The sequence below is a fragment of the Vombatus ursinus genome, unplaced genomic scaffold (genome assembly GCF_900497805.2).
Source record: "Vombatus ursinus unplaced genomic scaffold, bare-nosed wombat genome assembly UNPS02014812.1, whole genome shotgun sequence".
NCBI classification, from domain to species: Eukaryota; Metazoa; Chordata; class Mammalia; order Diprotodontia; family Vombatidae; genus Vombatus; species Vombatus ursinus.
In genome coordinates, this window is record NW_020954590.1 from 2,186,183 (window position 1) to 2,206,684 (window position 20,502).

General features: G+C 37.6%; 1 protein-coding gene across 1 annotated transcript in view; it reads right to left on the minus strand.

The window, feature by feature from the left end:
* LOC114054059 (inositol monophosphatase 3) overlaps nt 1-20,502 on the minus strand; it is a 56,147-nt gene that overhangs the window by 13,725 nt on the left and 21,920 nt on the right. The window contains exons 2-3 of the mRNA XM_027877127.1: nt 5,148-5,310; nt 2,612-2,707 (exon numbers count right to left, since the gene is read on the minus strand). Of these exons, the coding sequence (XP_027732928.1) occupies nt 2,612-2,707; nt 5,148-5,310 (259 nt within the window). The remainder of the gene's footprint in view (nt 1-2,611; nt 2,708-5,147; nt 5,311-20,502) is intronic.

Consider the following 20,502-nt stretch of genomic DNA (forward strand, 5'->3'; position numbering starts at 1 on the left):
AATTCATGGTCCTGCCAGACCCTGATAAAAACACTACAAAAACTCAGAAAACTTTACTGATTTGGAGGGAGGAGCCCCATTGCCTCTCTGTCCCTAGTGAGAGGCAATTCAACTGGACCAACAGGGCCCATTGGACGTGTTTCCATCATTCTCCCTGACTGTCCTGCATTCTGTGAGTAGCTATCATAGATAAAGGTTTGCTTCACTGTCTTATTGTGAACTTTATGTTCCCTTTCACTGGAATTTGGCAGATTCTGAACCTTAAGCCTTTATTAAAACCCTTATATGATTGCCACTCATGTCTTCCTAAACCGTAACTCTGAGTTATTCCTACAATCTGCCTTCTGTGTTCCTATTCATGTGCTGATGAACACTATTTCTTCAGGAGCTTGGCATGTCATTAATTGCTCCCCTCTGTCCCTCCATCTTCAAGGCATCCTTATCTACTACCTCCTCTGTTGCCTACAAACATACCCAAGTCTCTCTCATCCTAAAGAAAAAACAAAGACACAACAAAAACTTCACTTGATTATGTCATCATCTCCTCAATACATTATCCTTTGTACAGCCAAATGCCTAGAAAAAAATAAAAAGGCATCACTTCCTTTTCTTCCTTTCAACCAATTAATTCAATATTTTGTTGCAATCTGACTTCCAACTCTACCATTTGATTTTAAAGTATATTATTAAACCCAGAAGATGTTTTTCCCCAATAAAAACTATCTGATTTTATAAGAAGTCAATAAAATGTGATTAATGACATTTGTTTTACCAAGATTTGCTTAAAAAATATTTCATTAAAGGAAAGATAACTAACTGTATTTGGAAGTAATGTAACTGTGTTTTTTGAAGCAATTTTTACGTTAAGACAAATGAGGCTTCTCCTCCATTACTCCAAGTTATTTCAGTTTTGTTTTATCTGTAAGACCTTGTGCACAGCACATAACTCACAACAGTTCTGACTAAGTCAATCATGATTCCCAAATTTCAAACAATTTTTAGTGATAATGATGTCTGTAACTATGTTGTCATTTGTCCCCTATGTGCCCAATATTTAGTCATTATGAAAAAAATATTTTAATGTAGGGAAGGTACAAACACGCCTCATCTTCATTATGTCTCAGCTTCCCCTTATATAAAAATTAGAACAATGATACTTTTCAGAGCTCTGAGGAATCATAAGAATAATAGAGAGAGACAGTAGAGGGAAGTGAGAGCACCCTATACTGAGGGTATAAATATTAATATTTATTAAGCACCTATTATATGGTGCCAGGAATGGAAATACAAACAATAAAGAATGAAACAATGTTTATACCCAAGGAGCTACATTCTTAACAGCGGAGACAAAAAGTATAATAGAATATTCTAGTCATACTAGACTATACATATTAAAATACACTATATCTTTGGAGAAGTTATTTAACCTACCTATGTTGAACCTTCTACCCTCACAGGGTTCTTCGGAGGAATATTTGAGATGTGAAATGTGCCTTGCAAACTGTATTATGCAACAGCATTATTGGTAGGAGATAATGAACAAAATATATGCATTACCACCTAAAAGGAAGGTTGATATTATGATGGAAGAATACAGCTAGGTACCTACAGGTCAACTGGATACTCTGTCATATACAGAAACATCTTTATCTATCTCTCCAGGGCAACTAGGTGACACAGTGGATAGAGCACTGCCCTTGCAATCAGGAAGACTTTCCTAAGTTCAAATCCAGCCTCAAACACTCACCTGATGGGTGACTCTGGCCAAGTCACTTAACCCTGTTTCCTTTAGTTCCTCGTCTATAAAATGAGCTAGAGAAGGAAACAGCAAACCACTCCAGTATCTTTGCCAAGAAAACTCCAAATGGAGTCACGAAGAGTTGGACATGACAGAAAACAACAAAACCTATCTTTTTATCTCTACCTGGATCTAGATAGAGATAAATATAATAGAAGCAAGTAGCCTCCTACTCAGGAAGTTCTAGATTCAGTCCTGACTCTGGCACATATGATGGGCTGTGTGAGCCTGGGCACAGTTACTTAACCATTCTATGCCCCGGTACCTCAATAAGGTTGTATAAACGTCAGCACAATTAATGCAAATTGGCAAAATCTGCGTTAGTAAAGGACATTCTCCTTACTGGTAGCAACCCCTGCACCAATGAAATTACCTATCCAGTTTAAAAAAAAAATGAAAAGAAGAGAAAATGGAAAAATAGATAGTAATGTAGTAAAACTCGGGGTGTATTAATCTGTTTACATATATCTAGCTCATTATTGACCACGGGCAATTGTAAATTATTTGTGATAAAGGAAGAGAGAAGAGGCATAAAAACTATTAAAATGTAATTCTGAGTTGGCTTTGAAATAGCAGGATATACATTCAGTTTAATGCACATACATCCTCAGGCACCCATACTCATGCTCTTGGCCTCTCTGTCAGTAGTCGCAGCCCAATCTGGAAAATAGGACCTTTCAAGCAATGAACTAAGTCTGAAGCTCAATATTCACTGAGCACTTGGTGGAAGTTTGGTATGAACTTACTGCTACAAACATCAGCTTCATTGATATGGTTAACAGAATGAAACAATGCAGCAGGACAAAAGAGTACCTGTATATGCAGAGAATGGCTTATGTATTACTCCCAGTACTGGTTTACCATTGACAGCTACACACACCATTGTAGTGACGTATTTCCGAAGATCCTCTATATGGAATAGAAAAAAAAAATACCAGGGTTAAAGTCGCGAAATATAAATCCAGAATCCAGATCAGCTTTCAAAATAAAAAGTGATATGAAATGGTTTCGTGGGGCAAGTCTGCCCTAAAATAGATGGAGCCTTACCACAGAATGAGCCCCTTGCAAATATAAAGTAAATTCTAGTTTTCATCAATCCACTCCTGTGGAAGATTATTTCTTACATAACGTCTATTTCCAATGTACTTTATCCAAATGAATATGTTCTTTTTGCATTTCAACTATCTTGCCTTTCAAAGTGCCTGGAAGGTCAAGCTTTTCAAAGCTTCCACTGTGAATCATTCTGTGAATCTCCAAGGTCATGAATGCACATGAAATAAATTCTGGATTCATAGGAAATATAAGGGAATGGAGTATTTCTTTTAATCGAATTTTCGTGTCAAACCAAAAAACAATTTGTTTAGAATCTTAGATGAACATAATCAATACACTTCTGGCCCAAAATATATTAAAAACAACAAATCAGCATATCAATAAACATAGCATTAAATTAACACATTAAATATAATCTTTTCGATGGCTCGGAACGCAGCAACCTTACAATTAAAAAGGATCTTAGAGATTATCTTTAAGAGATCAAACCTTCCATTTTACAGATGAGGAACCTGAAGGGATGTGATTTGCCCAAGGTCACTCAGGGAGCAGCAGGGACAGGGCATCAGGGTCATCACTGTGAATGCTAAATATCAAATCTCACTGTCTTAGATACACTGGAGTTGTAAAAGTTCCATGATATTAGGCTGAATCTAATTTTTAGTCAATCCCTAATAATTTGTTTTCCTCAAATTTGCCTCTTTCTTCCTGAAAACAGAGCATAATCAAAAAGTTGTCCTAGTCAACTGAAGATATATTTAGTTGTGTTTTGTACTTAAGATTATCCTACAAAGAAGTAAAAATTACTTAGTAAATATTAATGAAATACATTCTATCTCACCAGACCTGCATGAATTCTATCACAGGGCACAGAAAAACATTCAAATGTCTCACAAGGTACCAGAAGAAGGCAAAACTTCAGAATAATTAAGGCTGCCTAAAAATGTAAGGAGCTGCTTTCAAAAGTAGTGAGTTCCCTGTCACGTCAAGCCTTCAAGCACGAACAAAAGGGCTACTTATTATGGATGTTCTGAAGGAGAATCCAGTTCTGATTCAGGTTGCATTAGACAACCTGTAAGGTTTCCTCCAGCTCAGTGTTTGTGAATCTAGGTCCCAGAAATAACTAAATCATTTTTCTTAGGGAAAGGATTAACATTAGAGAATGGATTTTGACCATGAAAGGTTAGAGAATAATCCTTTCATTTATTAAAAGATTCAATGCTTGGGTCAGTTTTATCTATAAATCTAAACCTATTTAAAGATTAAGTGATTAAACCATCTCAGAAGGCAATATGTTGTTGAAAAAGGAAGTACAGGCAGCTAGGTGGCACAGTGGATAGAGCACCAGGCCCTGCATTAAAGAGGATCTGAATTCAAATCCAGCCTCAGACACTTATTAGCTGTGTGACCCTGGGCAAGTCACTTAACCCTGATTGCCTCCAACATGAAAGAAAGAAAAAGTAGTAGTAGTGAAAAGATTCTAGCTAGATGTTGGCTAGATTCTAGTCTTGGCTCAGTCACTAAATAGATGTATGAGCACAGGCAAATCATTTATCCAACCAGGATAACCATTTCTTCATTTAGAAAGTAATGAGGTTCGATTAGTTTACCCTAAGGTCAATTCTCATCTTAAAATTGCATGATTTGAAATTTACTCATTCTTTTTGTTGTTGCTGTTCAATCATTTCCAACTCTTCATGACCCCATTTTGGGGTTTTCTTAGCAAAGATAATGGAGTAGTTCGCCATTCTCCAGTTCATTTTACAGATGAGGAAACTGAGCCAAACAGGAATAAGTGACCTACCCAGGGTCACAGAGCTAGTCAATGTCTGAGGCCAAATTAGAACTCAGATCTTCCTGACTCCAGGTCCAGTGCTCTATCCACTATGCCATATGGCTGCCTCCTTTCAACTGTACCCTGTACCACAGCATAAATATGACATAAATATCAGTCAGCTGTCTCTTTGGACAGAAAATAACATCACTGCTTCGCTCAAGACATTTAAGTACAATACAATTTAATCAGAGAAAATAAAGGCTGACTTTTTCTCCTAACAAATACAGTGTTATTTTTAAAAGCTGCAGGTTATGAGACATTAGGATCACAAGATTTTAAACCTGGAGAAGGCCCCAGAGTTAATCTATTCTAACTCCTTCATCATGCTATACTGCATTCAGTAACTTGTTCTGTGAGTTTCACTGCAAAAAAAGTTTCCTCTTAGACTGACACTCGATCACCAAACGTGACTTGTTCTTTTAACTTTCCATTCTATAATGTCAGCTAATCCGAAATCACCTGTATATTCCTGCGTAGCATCAAGTGGATCAATCCAGACAGTTACGCTTTCTGCTGGGACCTCTTTAGGTTTGGTTATCTCCCTCAAGATATCTTCAGGGATATTGTGATCCCACAAGATAACTTCCTGGTCAGCTGCATCCACATGTTCTTCAGTATTAATCTGGGAAAAAAAAAATATTTAAGCACAATCAAGAACAAAATGGGGAGAAACATTTCAGGCATATTAACTAGTATTAAGAAAACAATTATAAATTTGTGTGGAATGTTTCATGGTTTTTAAAGTGTTTATAAATACATGAATACAACAATCTTATTAAATGGGGTAGGGGTAGACATTATTTTAAAGGGGTGGAAACTGAGGTTCAGAAGTGTTACACCACTTGCGCAAAGTGCCAAACTATATGGAGTAGGACATGTTCAAATCTACTTGTCTCACAAAATGGAAAGAGATCATCATCAAAGGGAATTTCAACATCACATCTGAGTTTTTTCAAAGATGACCTACACAGAACATCAAAGTGTCACCTAAGTAAAACAGAGGACAACTTTATGATCCAGAAAGCTGAGATGCCAATTTAAGGCAAAGTTGTGTAAGATGTAATAGTTTCTGACAAAAAAGAACTGATCAAAAGTGTGAGAATAACATTTGACCTTCGATCAATGAACACAAGGAGTTACCTTAATGGTTAGGAATGAAAAACAAGAAAACCAAACTGGAAGGTAAATACACTTACAGGAATGGGAACTTGAGAGAGATATAAGCTACAGATTCTTGGAAAGAATTATAGTAAATGACAGAAAGATATCCTGTTAAGACAGGAAGCATTACACAATGGACAGAGTGCTGCTCTAGGAGTCACCAAGACTTAAGTTCAAAGCCCACTTGGGATATTTAAATAGCTGTGTGACCTTCAGGCAAATCACTCAACCGTTTATGAATCTCAGTTTCCTCATCTGTAAAGTTGGGGTAATAATCCTTTTTTTCCCCTATATAATTCCTTCAACAGCAAGTTTCCTTAGTACATTTAAAATGTGAATTAATTTATACAGATCATATTTACAAAAGGAATCATTTTGTTATGTAAAACGAGGCATACTTATACTGTATCTCTCTGCACAGAAACGAGGTAAGGTTATAAAGTTAACTAAGTCACTTACTCTGGCTAAGCATTTCCATGCAAAATGACAAGACCCTCTCCACACTCAGAAATGTGGCAGGCAAGGGCATGAGTACCCTTCAATAAGAAACAAGTACTCTGAATATGACTGGCTTGTTTGTTTTTTCCTCTCTAACAATGCCTCTTTATGGTCAGTCTACAGCCGGCTCACAGATTGTGGTTCCACGGCCTGATGTCATGGCCCTACAATACAGAAATCAGGGCAGAGATGGGGACACACCAGGGACTAGTCACCACCGACCCACATGGCAGAAATAAGACAGAAGTCACAGCTACATTTTAACAGTTTCAAGAAACATCCTCTTATATCAGTGACAATATCACAGAAAGGGCCAGGGAGAGGGAAAACATTATCAAAATATGTGCTTAAGCCTTGAAAAATAGTAACTCATAGAAGTCAATTGCATGGCAGCAGATTGTTCACCTAAACCTAAACCTGGCACCTAATAGGAATTCAGTAAATATTTGGTGTTCTACTGAATAAATTGTAGGATTAAAATGATTCAAAAATAAGAGAATGAATACTTAAAAAAAAAGACTACAATAATAGGTCATCCATTACAAATTTATTAAGCATTTGCTACGTGTAGAGAGGGCACTGGAGCAAACTTCTGTTGTTCACTCCTTTTAGTCTTATGTGACTTTTCATGATCTCAGTTGGGGTTTTCTTGGCAAAGATAATGGAGCAGTTTGCCATGCCTTGTCCAGCTCATTTTATAGATGAAGAAACTAAGGCAAACAGGGTTAAGTGACTTGTCCAGGGTCACACAGCTAATAAGTGTCTCAGGCCAGATTTGAACTCAGGAATATGAGTCTTCCTGACTCCAGGCCCTGCACTCTATCCACTGTGACACATAGCTGCCCCACTGCAGCAAATCCTAAGTTCAGACAAGACACAATCCCTTCTCTACAAGATACTCAATCTGCTAAGAAGATAACATACAGACCCAGACAACCATTACATATATATTGCATGTAAGTATCTTGTTTGTTTGTTTACACAGCTGTTATTTCTTTAGTATACAAGAACTCCTATTGTGAAAAACAAATTCAGGGACCACAGGTAAAGTCTTGGCCTTGTACAGCAGGTGCCTGGAGTCAATGAAGGGTTAAGTGACTTGCCCAAGGTCACACAGCAAGTATGTATCTGAGTCCGGACTAAAGTTAGGACCTTCTATCCACTAGGCCAAGCTGCTGGCAATAAATGCATTAGAGAAACAACCTGTTAGATGAAGTCTGAGGAGAAAGATTGCTCCTGATTTGGGGGAGGGGGGCGGGCAGTTCACAGTCATCATCACTGCAGTTTACAAAAGCTGATTTTATCATGGCACACAGCATCTTGCCCTTCTTTATCTATCCCAGCCACTACTACACTCTGCTGGCCTGCCCCGCCCCTCCCCAAGCTCCCCTCAAATTCTTCCTTATATTTATTTTGTATAGAGTTATTTTGTCTAAACTCCTTGAGTGAGGGCAGAAGCTTTCATTTTTGTCTGTGTCCTCAGTGCTGTCACATGTGATGTCACAGGCATCTCACCCCGTGAAGTCAGCCAGTCCTAAACTGCCACCTCCGCTACCCATATCCCAGAACTGTTTATCTTAAGATCTTCAAAGACCTTTTCAGATCTTCAGAGAGTAACAGGTTCAGCAGAAGCAAAAGGGCCAGGCTGAGCCAACCCAAGGCTAGAGCTCTGTGTTACCCGATTCTGTTGCTTGCAAATGCCACAGAGTTCCCCTTCTTCATCATGTCCTTCCCCTTTCTGCTCTAGATGCTTCAGTCTGATCCTAACCACTTCCACCACTGAAATCCTCACCAAACCAAACTCTGATGCCTGGCAAAACACCCTTTTCCTTTTACCCTCCTGCATTCTGCCATTTGGCCAATGTTTTCCCTTATTTCATTTCAACAGACACTGAAGTTATAATCCCTTGATGAAGCTTGCTTTCCTTGGCAAACTGGAAGAGGTTATAGAACTTAATTCATGAAATAACCCTAAGTACTCATTGCTTGCCATCTTAGAACCGCACTTATTTAACATTTATTTATTTAATTCATCTACTTCTACCATGGTTTTTGCATTGTATTTGCATATCAGCTTTAAAAATTCACCTACTAGTGATGTGACTGACCTATAGCAAACCACTTAAGTCTCTATGGCTCAGTTTCCTCATCTGAAAAATGGAGATCATAATACCTGAACTCTCTAATTCACAGGGCTGCTCTATGGAAAATACTTTGTCTTAAAATCTTATATGAATGTGAGAAGTTATTTTAATCCATTTCAGTAACAGGTCAAATTAAAGAAGCCAAGTATGACTACCACCTCACTCTGGAAAGGCTAGCGACAATGTCAGTTAAGACTTTTTGAGGTTTATATTTATGTAAGCATATTAAAAAAAAACACTCCATTTTAGTTTCCCTAGAAATATTAAGAAATAATAGTTTCTCTGATCTAAAAATCTTTTATAGATTTTTCTCTTTAGGCGGGTTAAAATAAGGACAAAAGGCCTTGCTTGGGCAAATGGATTAAGGATGGTAGCCAAACTTAGAACAAAGAGTACCTCTAGTCCAGTTATGCATACTGACTTCACTTACCTCTTGAAGAGACTGAGCTATTAAATCATCTAAGGGCAGTATACTCTTTCTACAAATCCAGAAAGTATGGGGTTACCACCAACACTTCTCCATTCAGAAAGGATTCATTGACTCTTGAGAGGAAGCCCTAGCAATCCTTGAGGAGAATGGTCAAGGAAGGAACTGAAGAGTGACAACTGTTTTGGAATGTTAACCTAAGTATGTTATTTTAATATATTTTAATCTTTTCTTTGTTCAATATTCCCGTAAGTATTGCCTCAATTTCTCTTGGTAAAGGACATGTCTGACGGCCTGGCGGACTGTCCTGGTTTGATCATAACACTCTCTCCAAGTTAAAATGCTTGGGTTATTAGATTAATGTTAATGTTTTAATTGTTTCTGGCAGAGTGCCTTCAATGCAGAATACAGGATTAATAGTTTTTCTTTGACATGTTGGAGCTAATGAAGTTTACATGCCAGTGTCAATTCATAACTTTATGAACACAATTCAATTCAAGAAGCATCTAGTAAGAGTCTACTACAGGGAAAGCAATACTCTAGGCATAAAGACAAATGAATAAACAACAAAAAAGGAGTCCCTACATGAATGGCACTTACCTTCTAATACAATGTATTAGATTATTAGATTAATACAATGTATATGGTTGAATTAGAAGTCACAGGTCCTCAGAGTATCTGTTTCATTTCCAAGTATGGATGGATCAAAAAGGGGTGTGAATTGACTTTAGTTCTATTCCCAATATTTCTACAGACACAAGCTCAAAATATTTAACAAGAAACTTAATTTTCAATACCTCTCTATAAAAAATCTTTTTAATGCTGTTTCTTTACAGAAATCTTAAAAATGACATAGTTTGTAATAGTAGAAAATGAACTGGCTGAGACACTTGAGTTGTAGCCCTAGTTCTTCTGTTACCCCCAATAAATTATATACTTCTTGGCTTCGGTTTTCTCATCTGTAAAACAGGGATACCATCTATAGAAATTATCTTATAGAACTGTTGATGTCAAATCAGATAAGGTATACAAAACTCTTTAAACCTGTCAACTATAATAATCATTAGGATCATAAATGTAGATCTAGAAGGCCTATGTAGTCCAACATCTCTTCTTTGACCAATGAGGAAACCAAGTGCCAGGGAAGCTAAATGACACACAGCTAGTAGGTGATGGAACCAGGGCTAGAGAAACGAGAGCATCAGAGAGGGGGTTGGCCTGTGTCCACTTTAAAGTGAGGCTGGCATCTCCACATATACTATTTCACTGATGATCTCATTAGTTTCCAAGAGTTCAGTTACCCCTGAGCCCCAGATCTATTTTTCCAGCTCCAGCCACTCAGGAGACTTTCAGCCTCATATCTCCAACTGACTATGCTGTACATCCCACAGACACCTTAAGCTTGACATGTCCAAAACTGGAGTCACTGCCTTTCCCCAAAGCCCTCCCCTCTTCCTGATGTTCTGATAACTGTCAATGGCATCACCATCTTCCCGGTCAACCAGGCTCCCAACTTTGGTGTTTTCCTCCATTCCTTACATTCTTACCCCACTCCATATCCAATTTCTTGCCAAGTCCTGCCATTTCTACCATAACATCTCTTGTATGACAACTAAGTAGCACAGTAGATAAAATCCTGGAAATGGAATCAGGAAGACCCGAGTTCAAATCCTGCGCTAGACACACTAGCTGTGTGACCCTGAGCAAGTCATTCAACCTCTGTTTGCCTCAGTTTCCTCAAATGTAAAGTTATAATAGCACCTATTTCACAGGACTGTTCTGAGGAGCAAATGAGATATTTGTGAAGTGCTTAGCACTTAGTAGGGGCTTAGCATGTAGTAGGGACTACAATACTTATTCCCTTCTCCCTACCCTACCACCCACCTTGAATATTCTCCCTTCACTTTCCGGATGCCACTACCACCCTGGGGCAGGCCGCTGAAGGGCCTCCCTACCTTAAGTCTCTGCCTACTCTAGTGCATCCTCCACTCAGCTGTCAAATTGATCTTCCTAAGATACAGATCTGATCATGTCACATACCTTATCCCATCCTCATTCAATAAACAACAGTGGTTCCCTACAACTCCAAGATCAAATATAAAATACTATTTGGCATTCAAAGACTTTCATTATCTGGCCCCCACTTACTTCTCCCATCTTCTTATTCTCCCCCTGCAAGTACTCTTTGCTCTGGTGACACTGGCCTTTTTGCTGTTCCTTGAACAAGACACTGGCTGTTCCTCAGGCTTCAATCAATCAATCAATAATTAAGCACCTACTATGTGCCAGACACTGTGCTAAGTGCTAGGCATAGTGAAGAGTCAAAAGACAGTCCCTACCCTCAAAGAGCCTACAATCTAATTGGGGAGACAACATGCAAACAAATATATACAAAGCAAGCTGTATACTGGATAAATAGGAAATAATTAACCAGGGGAAGGCACTGGAATTAAGAGAGGCTGGGGAAAGCTTCCTATAAAACATGGGATTTTAGTTGGGAATTAAAAGGAATCCAGGGAGGTCAATAATTGGAATGGAGAAGGGGAAGAGTCCCAGGCATAGTGGATAGCCAGAGAGAAATGCCCAGAGCAAGAAATGGAATGGCTTGTTTGTGTAATAGCCAGGAGGCCAGTGTGCCTGGATCAAAGAGTATGTGATAAGGAATAAGGCTTGGAATTTTCTCCCTCCTTATCTCTGACTCTTGGCTTCCCTGGTTTCTTTCAGGTGTCAGATGAATTTACACCTTGTACAAAGAGCCTTTTCCAATCCCCCTTAATGCTGGTGGCCTTACCTCTTACTATCTCCCATTGATCCTGTATATGTTTGTTTTGCATGTTTGCATGTTGTCTCCCTCATTAGACTTTTTTCTTTGCTTTCTTTGTGTTTTCAGTGCTTAACACAGTGCCTGGCACATAGTGGGCACTTAATAATGCTTGTTGACTAACTGATCTGTAAGGTTACCCTAGTTCTAAAAAATTCCACAACATCCATCTTTATGAAAAAAAAAAAAGATTTGCTTCAAAATCAAAAATACATAACACCACTAACTTAACTCTAATTCTTTTTTTGTTTTTCCATTCCTTACTTGGCATTTGAAACAAACCTTTATAATGGTGAATCTCACAATCCTTTCCTAAATAATCTTTAGAAAAACAAAATGAGATTAAATGCCATACTCACAGCAGGCAAAAATCTAGACAATCTTTTGTTGCTGCTGTGAAAAAGTAATGAAGGCTCTTCTGCTTTTCACATAAAAAATCAATGACAAGCTATTGATGAATAAGAGCTCTGAGAAAAAAAGATTGTAAAGATATGTGGGTGCTTTAAACTTTAAAATGGCATTAAAAAAAACACATTCACAAAAAAAACGGAAAATGAAGGTCAAGCATGTAAAATTCCCAGAAATCAGCCATAGATCCCTATAATTGATGTGGTCAGAAATACTGATGACACACTCTCATTTTTAAATCCTCCTTCTTAGTGTTAGTGTCTATTTTCATAGTAGGTATTTAGGATGAGAAGTGGGATGGGTTATCATCTACACAGTTGGTGGATGTGTCCCCATCAATATCTATTGAATCTACTGAAGCATAATCAGGGGTGGTAAATAATCTTCCCTATAGAAGGTTATTAAGCATTTCTGTGCCAGACATGGCTCTAGGTGATGAGGATAAAAAATACAAAAGGCAAGATGGTCTCTGCCCTCAAGGAGCTTAGGCAGAGATCTTTTCTTTTTTCCAATTTTCTTGTTATCCCCAGAACTTAGCACAGTAACTGGCACATAGTAAGCCCTCAATAAATGGTGGTTTAAATGACAAAGCAGCTAGGTGACTGAATGTATAAAATCGCTAAATTTGAGAGTCGGGAAAACAACTTCAAATCCTGCCTCAGATATTTACTAGTTGGATGACCCTGTCCAAGTTACTTAACCTGTCTGCTTTAGTTTTCCCATTTGTAAAATGGGGATAATAATCAAAAAAGTATGTATGAGGGAGGGAGGGAGGACAACAGCAACACTCAGCAACCTTACATAAAGATGTTGGCCGATAGCATAGTAGGTCTGAGTGAGGCTAGCTATGGCTAATTCTGACCAATCTGGTAAACAAGGACACAGGTTGAGAGCCAGAATGCTTGACCTGGGGCTGAAGGTAGAGCAAGGCGCATGACATGAAGAAAGTCAGAGATGTTTTACTAAACCAAACCACAATCTGGTAGCTATCAAGGGACTTGCACTAATTTGACCTATAGTACTTTCAGGTGTGATGATGGATAGATTCTCAAGCCAGCTACAACCACTTTGATACATCATTTATTAAAGTATTCCTTTTTCAGAGAAGTCTCTCAACTTTTTAATACCATGGAACACTGCATTCTTCTATCAAGTCTGAAAGTTACAGAAATCAGTTTATTGTAACAACTTGACATCAGGAAGCAAAGGAAAATAGAATTTACAAAAAGAAGGGACCTTAGAGATTGTCTAATCTAATCTTCTCATTTCACATATGAGAAAACTGAAGCCCAGAGACAGGAAGAAATTTGATTAAACTCACAAAGGAGTTCCTCTGATTCTGAATCCACAACTCTTGCAACTACTAAACCTCAACACACCCTTTCTGAGCACTGTCGCTGATGAGTAATATCAGACAGCTCAAGTTATTAATCTCAGCTTCTCTATGTAAAAATGGGCATAGTAAGCATAGTAAGGCTTCTCTTTACAGATGCTGGGAAAATGGTCACCATTATTAGACCTCTGGATGAAAGGTATTACTGAAATACATCATTAGTATCCCTAATCCCCATACCCAATAATCTTTTAAACAGCTAATTCATTCTTTCAAGTCCTAGGCATTTAGCCTACCATGTCATTAGCTTAGTTTTATACAAGGGGAAACCAAGGCTGGGAAAGTAAGGGCTTTGACCATGGTTCAAGAATCAAAGGCAGCTAAGATTAAAGAAGAAAAATATTCATTTTGTCTTCTTTGATTATGGACTCCCAATATTTGGCAACCCAAGCACAAGGCTAAAAAATGGGGAGATGTTGCAGAAAGGAAAATTTTGACTCAATATAAGGGGGTAGGGATTAGAATTTCTAAACAATTAAAACCGACTAAAAGTGGAATGAATTACCTCAAGTAGTAGGTGCCTGACACTACTGTATAACCATTTGTATGGGTTCACTAAGACAACCTCTGAAGTCCCTTCAAATTCTAAGACTCAGTGATTTAAAGACTCTGACTCTCTCTCTCTCCCTCTCTCTAACATCTTATCAAATGATCATGTAAGTGCTCACTGAAATTGTCATCAATAGCACAGTTTATGGATTAATTCTTCTTCTACTGTCTCTTATCACATTAATTTTTCTTCCCCAGCTAGACTGTAAGTTTCCTAAGGGCAGGCACCATATATAATTCTTTTGAATTATCTCATCATGTCATACCTATGGATGGTTGGCAGAAGAATGAATGAAAAAAGCATTTATTAAGCACTTATTAGGTGCCAGTTGGGGCATCTAGGTGTCACAGGTATCACCATGCCTGAAGTTGGGAATATCTAAGCTCAAATCCAGCCATAGACACTTAACTAGCTGTGTGACCCTGGCCAAGTCACTTAACCCTCTTTGCCACAGTCTGTCATTTGTAAAATAAGCTGGAGAAGGAAATGGCAAACCACTCCAGTACCTTTGCCAAGAAAACCCCAAAATGGGGTCATGAAGAGTTAGACATGACTGAAATGACTGAACAACAAGGTGCCAGTTACTGCGCAAATACAGGCAAGAAAAACAAATAGCTTATATTACAGCTTATATTCTAATGGAATAGAAGGGGAACTAGGAAGAGGAGGACACACAAACACACATGAGGATGCTTTAGAAATGGCTGGCAAGTGACCTGGTTCCAGGCAAGAAAGGGGAAAACTCATCTCCCAGAGTCTAAAGTCCCAAGAGTAGAGCAGAGCTTTCTGTGCAGGAAGATGAGGAAGATGTCCAGAATGCAAGTGGCATGGTTTGGAAATAGCCAGTGAATGCCACTAACTACAATTTAAAATAAGGTTTTTTTGTAAGAAAAGATGTCTCAAGCGCCAAACAAATACCTTCCAAGTGAACTTTTGGAATACTGCCTGGAATACTGTCTTACATTTCTATCAGTTAAAGGTTTATCTATTTTGCTTGCCTTAATACACTATAAACTGCCCTACAGTCATACCCTGGATGACATGGTATGAGATAACGCTGGGTTCTCTATGCTTTTTCTAGTTGGGCCACAAGTTCTCATAGATCCTACCCATTTTGTAAAGGCTCTGGCAAAGAATTACAGGACTGTTGCCTGGGGGCCAGCCTAACCAAATCTGGGAAGGCTTATCAGGAGAAGCTGGAGCACCTGATGGCATTTGTGACCCCACCACCAGTACCAGAAGACCCTCTATTAGAGAAGTCACAATCTGCTTTGGTCAAGAGAATATCCACAAACAAACAAACAAACAAAAAAACAAACCAACAAACAAAAAAAGGTCAATGAAGGAGTGAAGGTAGTAAGCACATGCTCAATTCTGCAAGGGCAGAATACATTTTTGCTTTTAAATATGTATACTCAAATGGCCTAATAATCTGATGTTCATTCAACCTATTGATACCCAATATGTACAGTTTAAAGTCATTTAATAGGCAAGAAGTAGGACAGAATACTAAAAGTTGTTAAGTTCCTCTAGGCAACATATGAATGGATGGCTCCTGCAGTGGAATGTGAGGAAAGTAGACAGTTAAAAAAAAAATCAATATTTGCTCTTTCAGTTTACTTTGGTTAAAGATGTTCATAGCGAAAGATCAATGCAAAAGCTATTAAACAATCACACCAGAAAGCCCTATAAAGGGATATTATCCTTCCTGTCCACAGCTCACCATTTAGAAGTTAAAGTTATTTCACTGATACTTATTTCAAATAAGCAAAAAAGACAGACAGAAGAACTGCACTCCATACCATCTTTGGTAAATGTTGTTAGGGACAAAAATTGGGGTGTGAAATTTTTAAACAACCAGTTTGGAGGAAGACAAATTTTTAAAGACTATTTTAAGCACACACAAGCAATGGAAAATGATTTTCTAATATAAAGTTGATATCTTTTCCATAAAAAAGCTGTCAAAACTTTGAATATTTCCCCTGAAAACAGAAAAACTAAAAAGTGACAATTAAATTTCATTAAAAATAATTTCACTGCTTCCTAAATTTATACTTCCCAAAGTAGTTTCAGCAATCTTCTGAGACTTAGACAGGAATCTTTCGTAACAGGAGGTGATGCTACAAGGGGGTAAGAATGGGGATTGAGTGAGTTACCTGAAGCACAACAAGGCATCAACAAACCCTGGTGTGATAATTGTCAATATAACCAGGAACAAGTTTTAAAAATGTTCAAAAGCCAGTGGAGACATTCCTTTTGTGTTTCTAAACTGAAGTTACTATGTGGTAATAACTTTGAACATACATCTAATTCTCTAGTATTATAATATTGCTTCATGCCCAAAACAAACTATAACAGTATTTTTAGCCTCAGGAATTAGGAAAGGAAGTAAAAACACCATATTCTTTTTCTGAAAACCTGACTTATAATTCATAAAAATAACTTTTAAAAAGGAACAACAGAGAGTATTATTTTATGCCCTTAGATTTTTTTAAAAAAAGCACATCATTAAACACAAAAAAAAATTTGGTTCTTAAATGCTAAGCATTCTTTGGAAAAAAAAAAAGATTCTCATCTAAGTCATCAAAACATAATTTAAAGGTAGGACCTCACAGTAAAAATTAACTTTAAAAAAAATAATACTTACGTATCTCTAGCTGTCAGAGCCCAAGGCCTTGGCTCCCTCAGCTGACCCAGCCCATGACTATATATCTTGAGTATTTAGCATAGTGCCTGGCACATGGAAAGCACTTAGTAAGTGCTTGTCAATTTATTTTAAAACTTAAAACATTATGTATTAATTATAATTTCTTCTAATCTTAGGGAAAAATACCCTGATAACTAATCTTAAATACATTCCACTTGTGTCCTATTCTGCTCATCTTGAACGACCTTGCTATGCCACCACATTCATTCCTTTCCTTCCCTAAAACATATTGAGGCCTGGGTTCTAAGATCTCACCCCCCGGCTCTGAGGATCGATTGTTCCGATCATTAATGCCAGAGTCCAGAGATGATTTTTTTTACTCTGTGGCTACACTGGCTATCTCAATCTGCAAATACATAACGAGCTGAGTACAGAATTGACTAGAAGGAGAAGAGAGAGTACTGGATTGCCACTGGGAAACTGACAGTTATTTTAGTGGCCCCAAGCTCGTCCCTGAAACAAAGGCCTCTCTTTCTATAATATTGATATTCTTCCAGCAATGTTCCACGTATGGCTCCAAGTCATGGAACATTATAGTCTCCAAAAAAACTGCCATTGAGGATCAACCTAAAAGCAACTGAAAAGTAAAAGACGGCAGTTAGAAGAAATAACATCGAGCAAAGACATAATCATGAAGGCAAAGCAATACAGAAATTGTCACTGAAAAATGGAATTTAAAAAAAAAAGAAAAGAAAAGAAAGACGACTGCCTGCAGTAGGTGGTGCAGTGGATAGAGAGCCAGGCTTGGAGTCAGAAGACTTGAGTTCAAATCCAACCTTGGACACTTACTAAATGTAGAACCCTAGAGAAGTAACTTAACCTCTGTCTACCTCAGTTTCCTCAACTGTAAAGTGTGGGTTAAAACAGGGTTGTGTGAGGATCAAATGACATATATGCAATGTGCTTACACAGTACATGGTACATAGAAACTGCTATAAAAATATTAGTTATTAATATTATTTTTAACAGGGCCAGGGATACCTAGTGGTTAGCCCATATACTCCAATTATACTTATTTTAGGTAAAGGGAAAGCAAGCAAAGCCATTAGCACCTGGGGTGGACTCCCCAAGTTTAACTTAGGGTGTTACATGGCCAAGAATTAGATAGCATAGGCAATCATGTATGGGTTCTGATCTACACTGCTGGAGAGAGTATGCAAATTAATGAGATGACAAATCCACTGGAATATTTCTACACTTGATCCTTGCCTCTTTATGACAGAAAGCTAGAGATGGAAATGAAAAAAGCCAACTGAAGTTCCATATTCAGGGTTTTATAAAAACCAATGTTTCATTTTGTTTTGTTTTCTGGTGGGAGGAGAGGTGGGAACAAAAGAAAGGTGCCACAGAAAATGGGGAGATGTAAACTATACTTGAACTAATAATATATTTTTGTTCTAATGCTTCATTTGGTTGGTATTTTCTGAAATGTTTTCCAGAATATTTCAATGATTCCATATCTAAATCTGTCTTCTCCTACTCCATTCTCCTTCTATTTTTCCCTTTTTCTATGTTCTTTCTTCTATTTCTCTATCTCCCACCTTAATAGGCCATAATATAAAACACAAGAATTTTTTTAAGTCAGATCACAGATTTAGAATTTGAAGGAATTATAAAGGCCAGAGTCCAGTCACCCCCATTTCACAAATTAGGAAACAGAGGTCCAGAAAAATGAAATTGCTTTCTCAAGGTTTTCCAAGCATTAGTAAAACTGGGATTTTAACCCACGTCCTCTGATTCTATGACTATAGATAGCTTTGGTTTCTTCATCTGAAAACTGCCTGTTCATATCCTTTGACCATTTATAAATTAGGGAATGACTCATATTCTTATAAATTTGACTCAATTCTCTATACATTTAAGAGATGAGACCTTTATCAGACACAAAAAAAAAATTTTCCCAGCTTTTTGCTTTCCTTTTAATCTTGGCTATATTGGTTTTGTTTGTGCTTAATTTAATATAATCAAAATCATCTATTTTATATCTCATAATGCTCTATTTCTCCCGTTAGTCATAAATTCTTCCTTTATTCAGGGTCCTCTGATTCTAAATCCAATGCCCTTTGGTTGTGTTTACTGAATAAAGTTAAAAAGCAAGTAAAAGTTGACTTTTAATCTAAGGTCCTATATCAGTAGCCTTTGGAGGGAAAAAAAAGAAAAAAAACCTAGCTCCCTCCCCACTATTTGCCAATATTTTTAATTTCTTCCTCTCCAGTGACTCCTCCCAATTGTTAAGCATGTTCATATTTTCCCATCTTAAAAAATCTCTCACTTGTTCCAACTGACCTATTTGATTAGTACCTTATTTCTGTCATTCATTTTTCCTAGTCATTCGTTAAATTAGTATGTCCAAAGTGCCTACTATGTGCCATTTACTAGAGAGGAAAAAAGACATATATGAAACAGTACCTTTCCTTAATGAACTTATATTCTATTTTTTTTTTGCAATATTACATAAAACATTTCCATATTAGTCATTTTGTACAAGAAGATCAAATTTTAAAAATGACAGAAATAAAGTGAAAAATAACATGCTTCAGTCTATATTCAAACAGTATCAGTTCTTTCTCTGGAGGCAGATAGTATGCTTCACCATTAATCCTTTGGAATTGTCTTGGATTATTGTACTGCTCAGAATAGCTAAGTCATTCACAGTTCTTCATTGAACAGTATTGCTGTAACTGTGTATGTTTTCCTGGTTCTGTTCACGTCACTATGCATCAGTTCATATAAGTCTTCCCAGGTTTTTTCTGAAATCATCCTGCTTGCCACATCTTATAACACAATAATATTCCACTACAATCATATACCACAGGTTGTTTAGCCATTCCCCAACTGATGGGGAATTTCTAATCTTAGATACCACAAAAAGAGCTGCTATAAATATATTTTTTTTTGTACAAATAGGTCCTTTTCCCTTTTTTGGATGCCTTTGGGATACACACCTAGCAGTGGTATTTCTGGATCAAAGGTTTTATAGCCCTTTGGGCATAGTTCCAATTAGCTCTCCAGAATGGTTGGATCAGTTCACAACTCTACCAACAGTGCATTAGTGTCCCAGTTTTCCCACATCCCCTCCAACATCTTATTTTCTATTTTTAACTCTGTGAAAACAGAGGGCAGGCAGAGTTTTGCACACGGTAGATAATCAATAAATGTATTCTGAGGCTGACTGGTCCTGTACCCTCACCAATTTAGGGATGACTTGCCATACTATGTCTTGGAGTTAAGTCATTGTTTTCTCTCCAATTTACCAATATTCATGATATTCCTTCCACCTGACCCTTCCTCACCCACCAGCTTCTAGAGCTCTATAGCACACTTCTACTAATGTTTTTGCACTAGTTTTTGCAATGTTTTTGCAATGAGCACATAGGCTAATTGGCCTACGGCGCGTTGAAAGGTTTGGCTCCTAAAAGAATCTGGGTGTCACAGGGGCTGTGTTATGTTTCTGCCAAATGGATACAGGCACAGTGGAGAGTGCTGGAACTGGAATCAGGAAGATCTGAGTTCATATTAAACCTCAGACACTTACCGACTGTGTGTCCAGGTGGGAAAACTAAGGCCCAGTGTCACAAAATGTAACAGAAAGAACTTCATAGATCTTAGATTTAGTCAGATTTGTCTTTAGAACCCGTTTTACCACTTAATAACCTGTGTGACCTTGGGTAAAATACTTAACTTCTCTGAGAATCAATTTTTTCA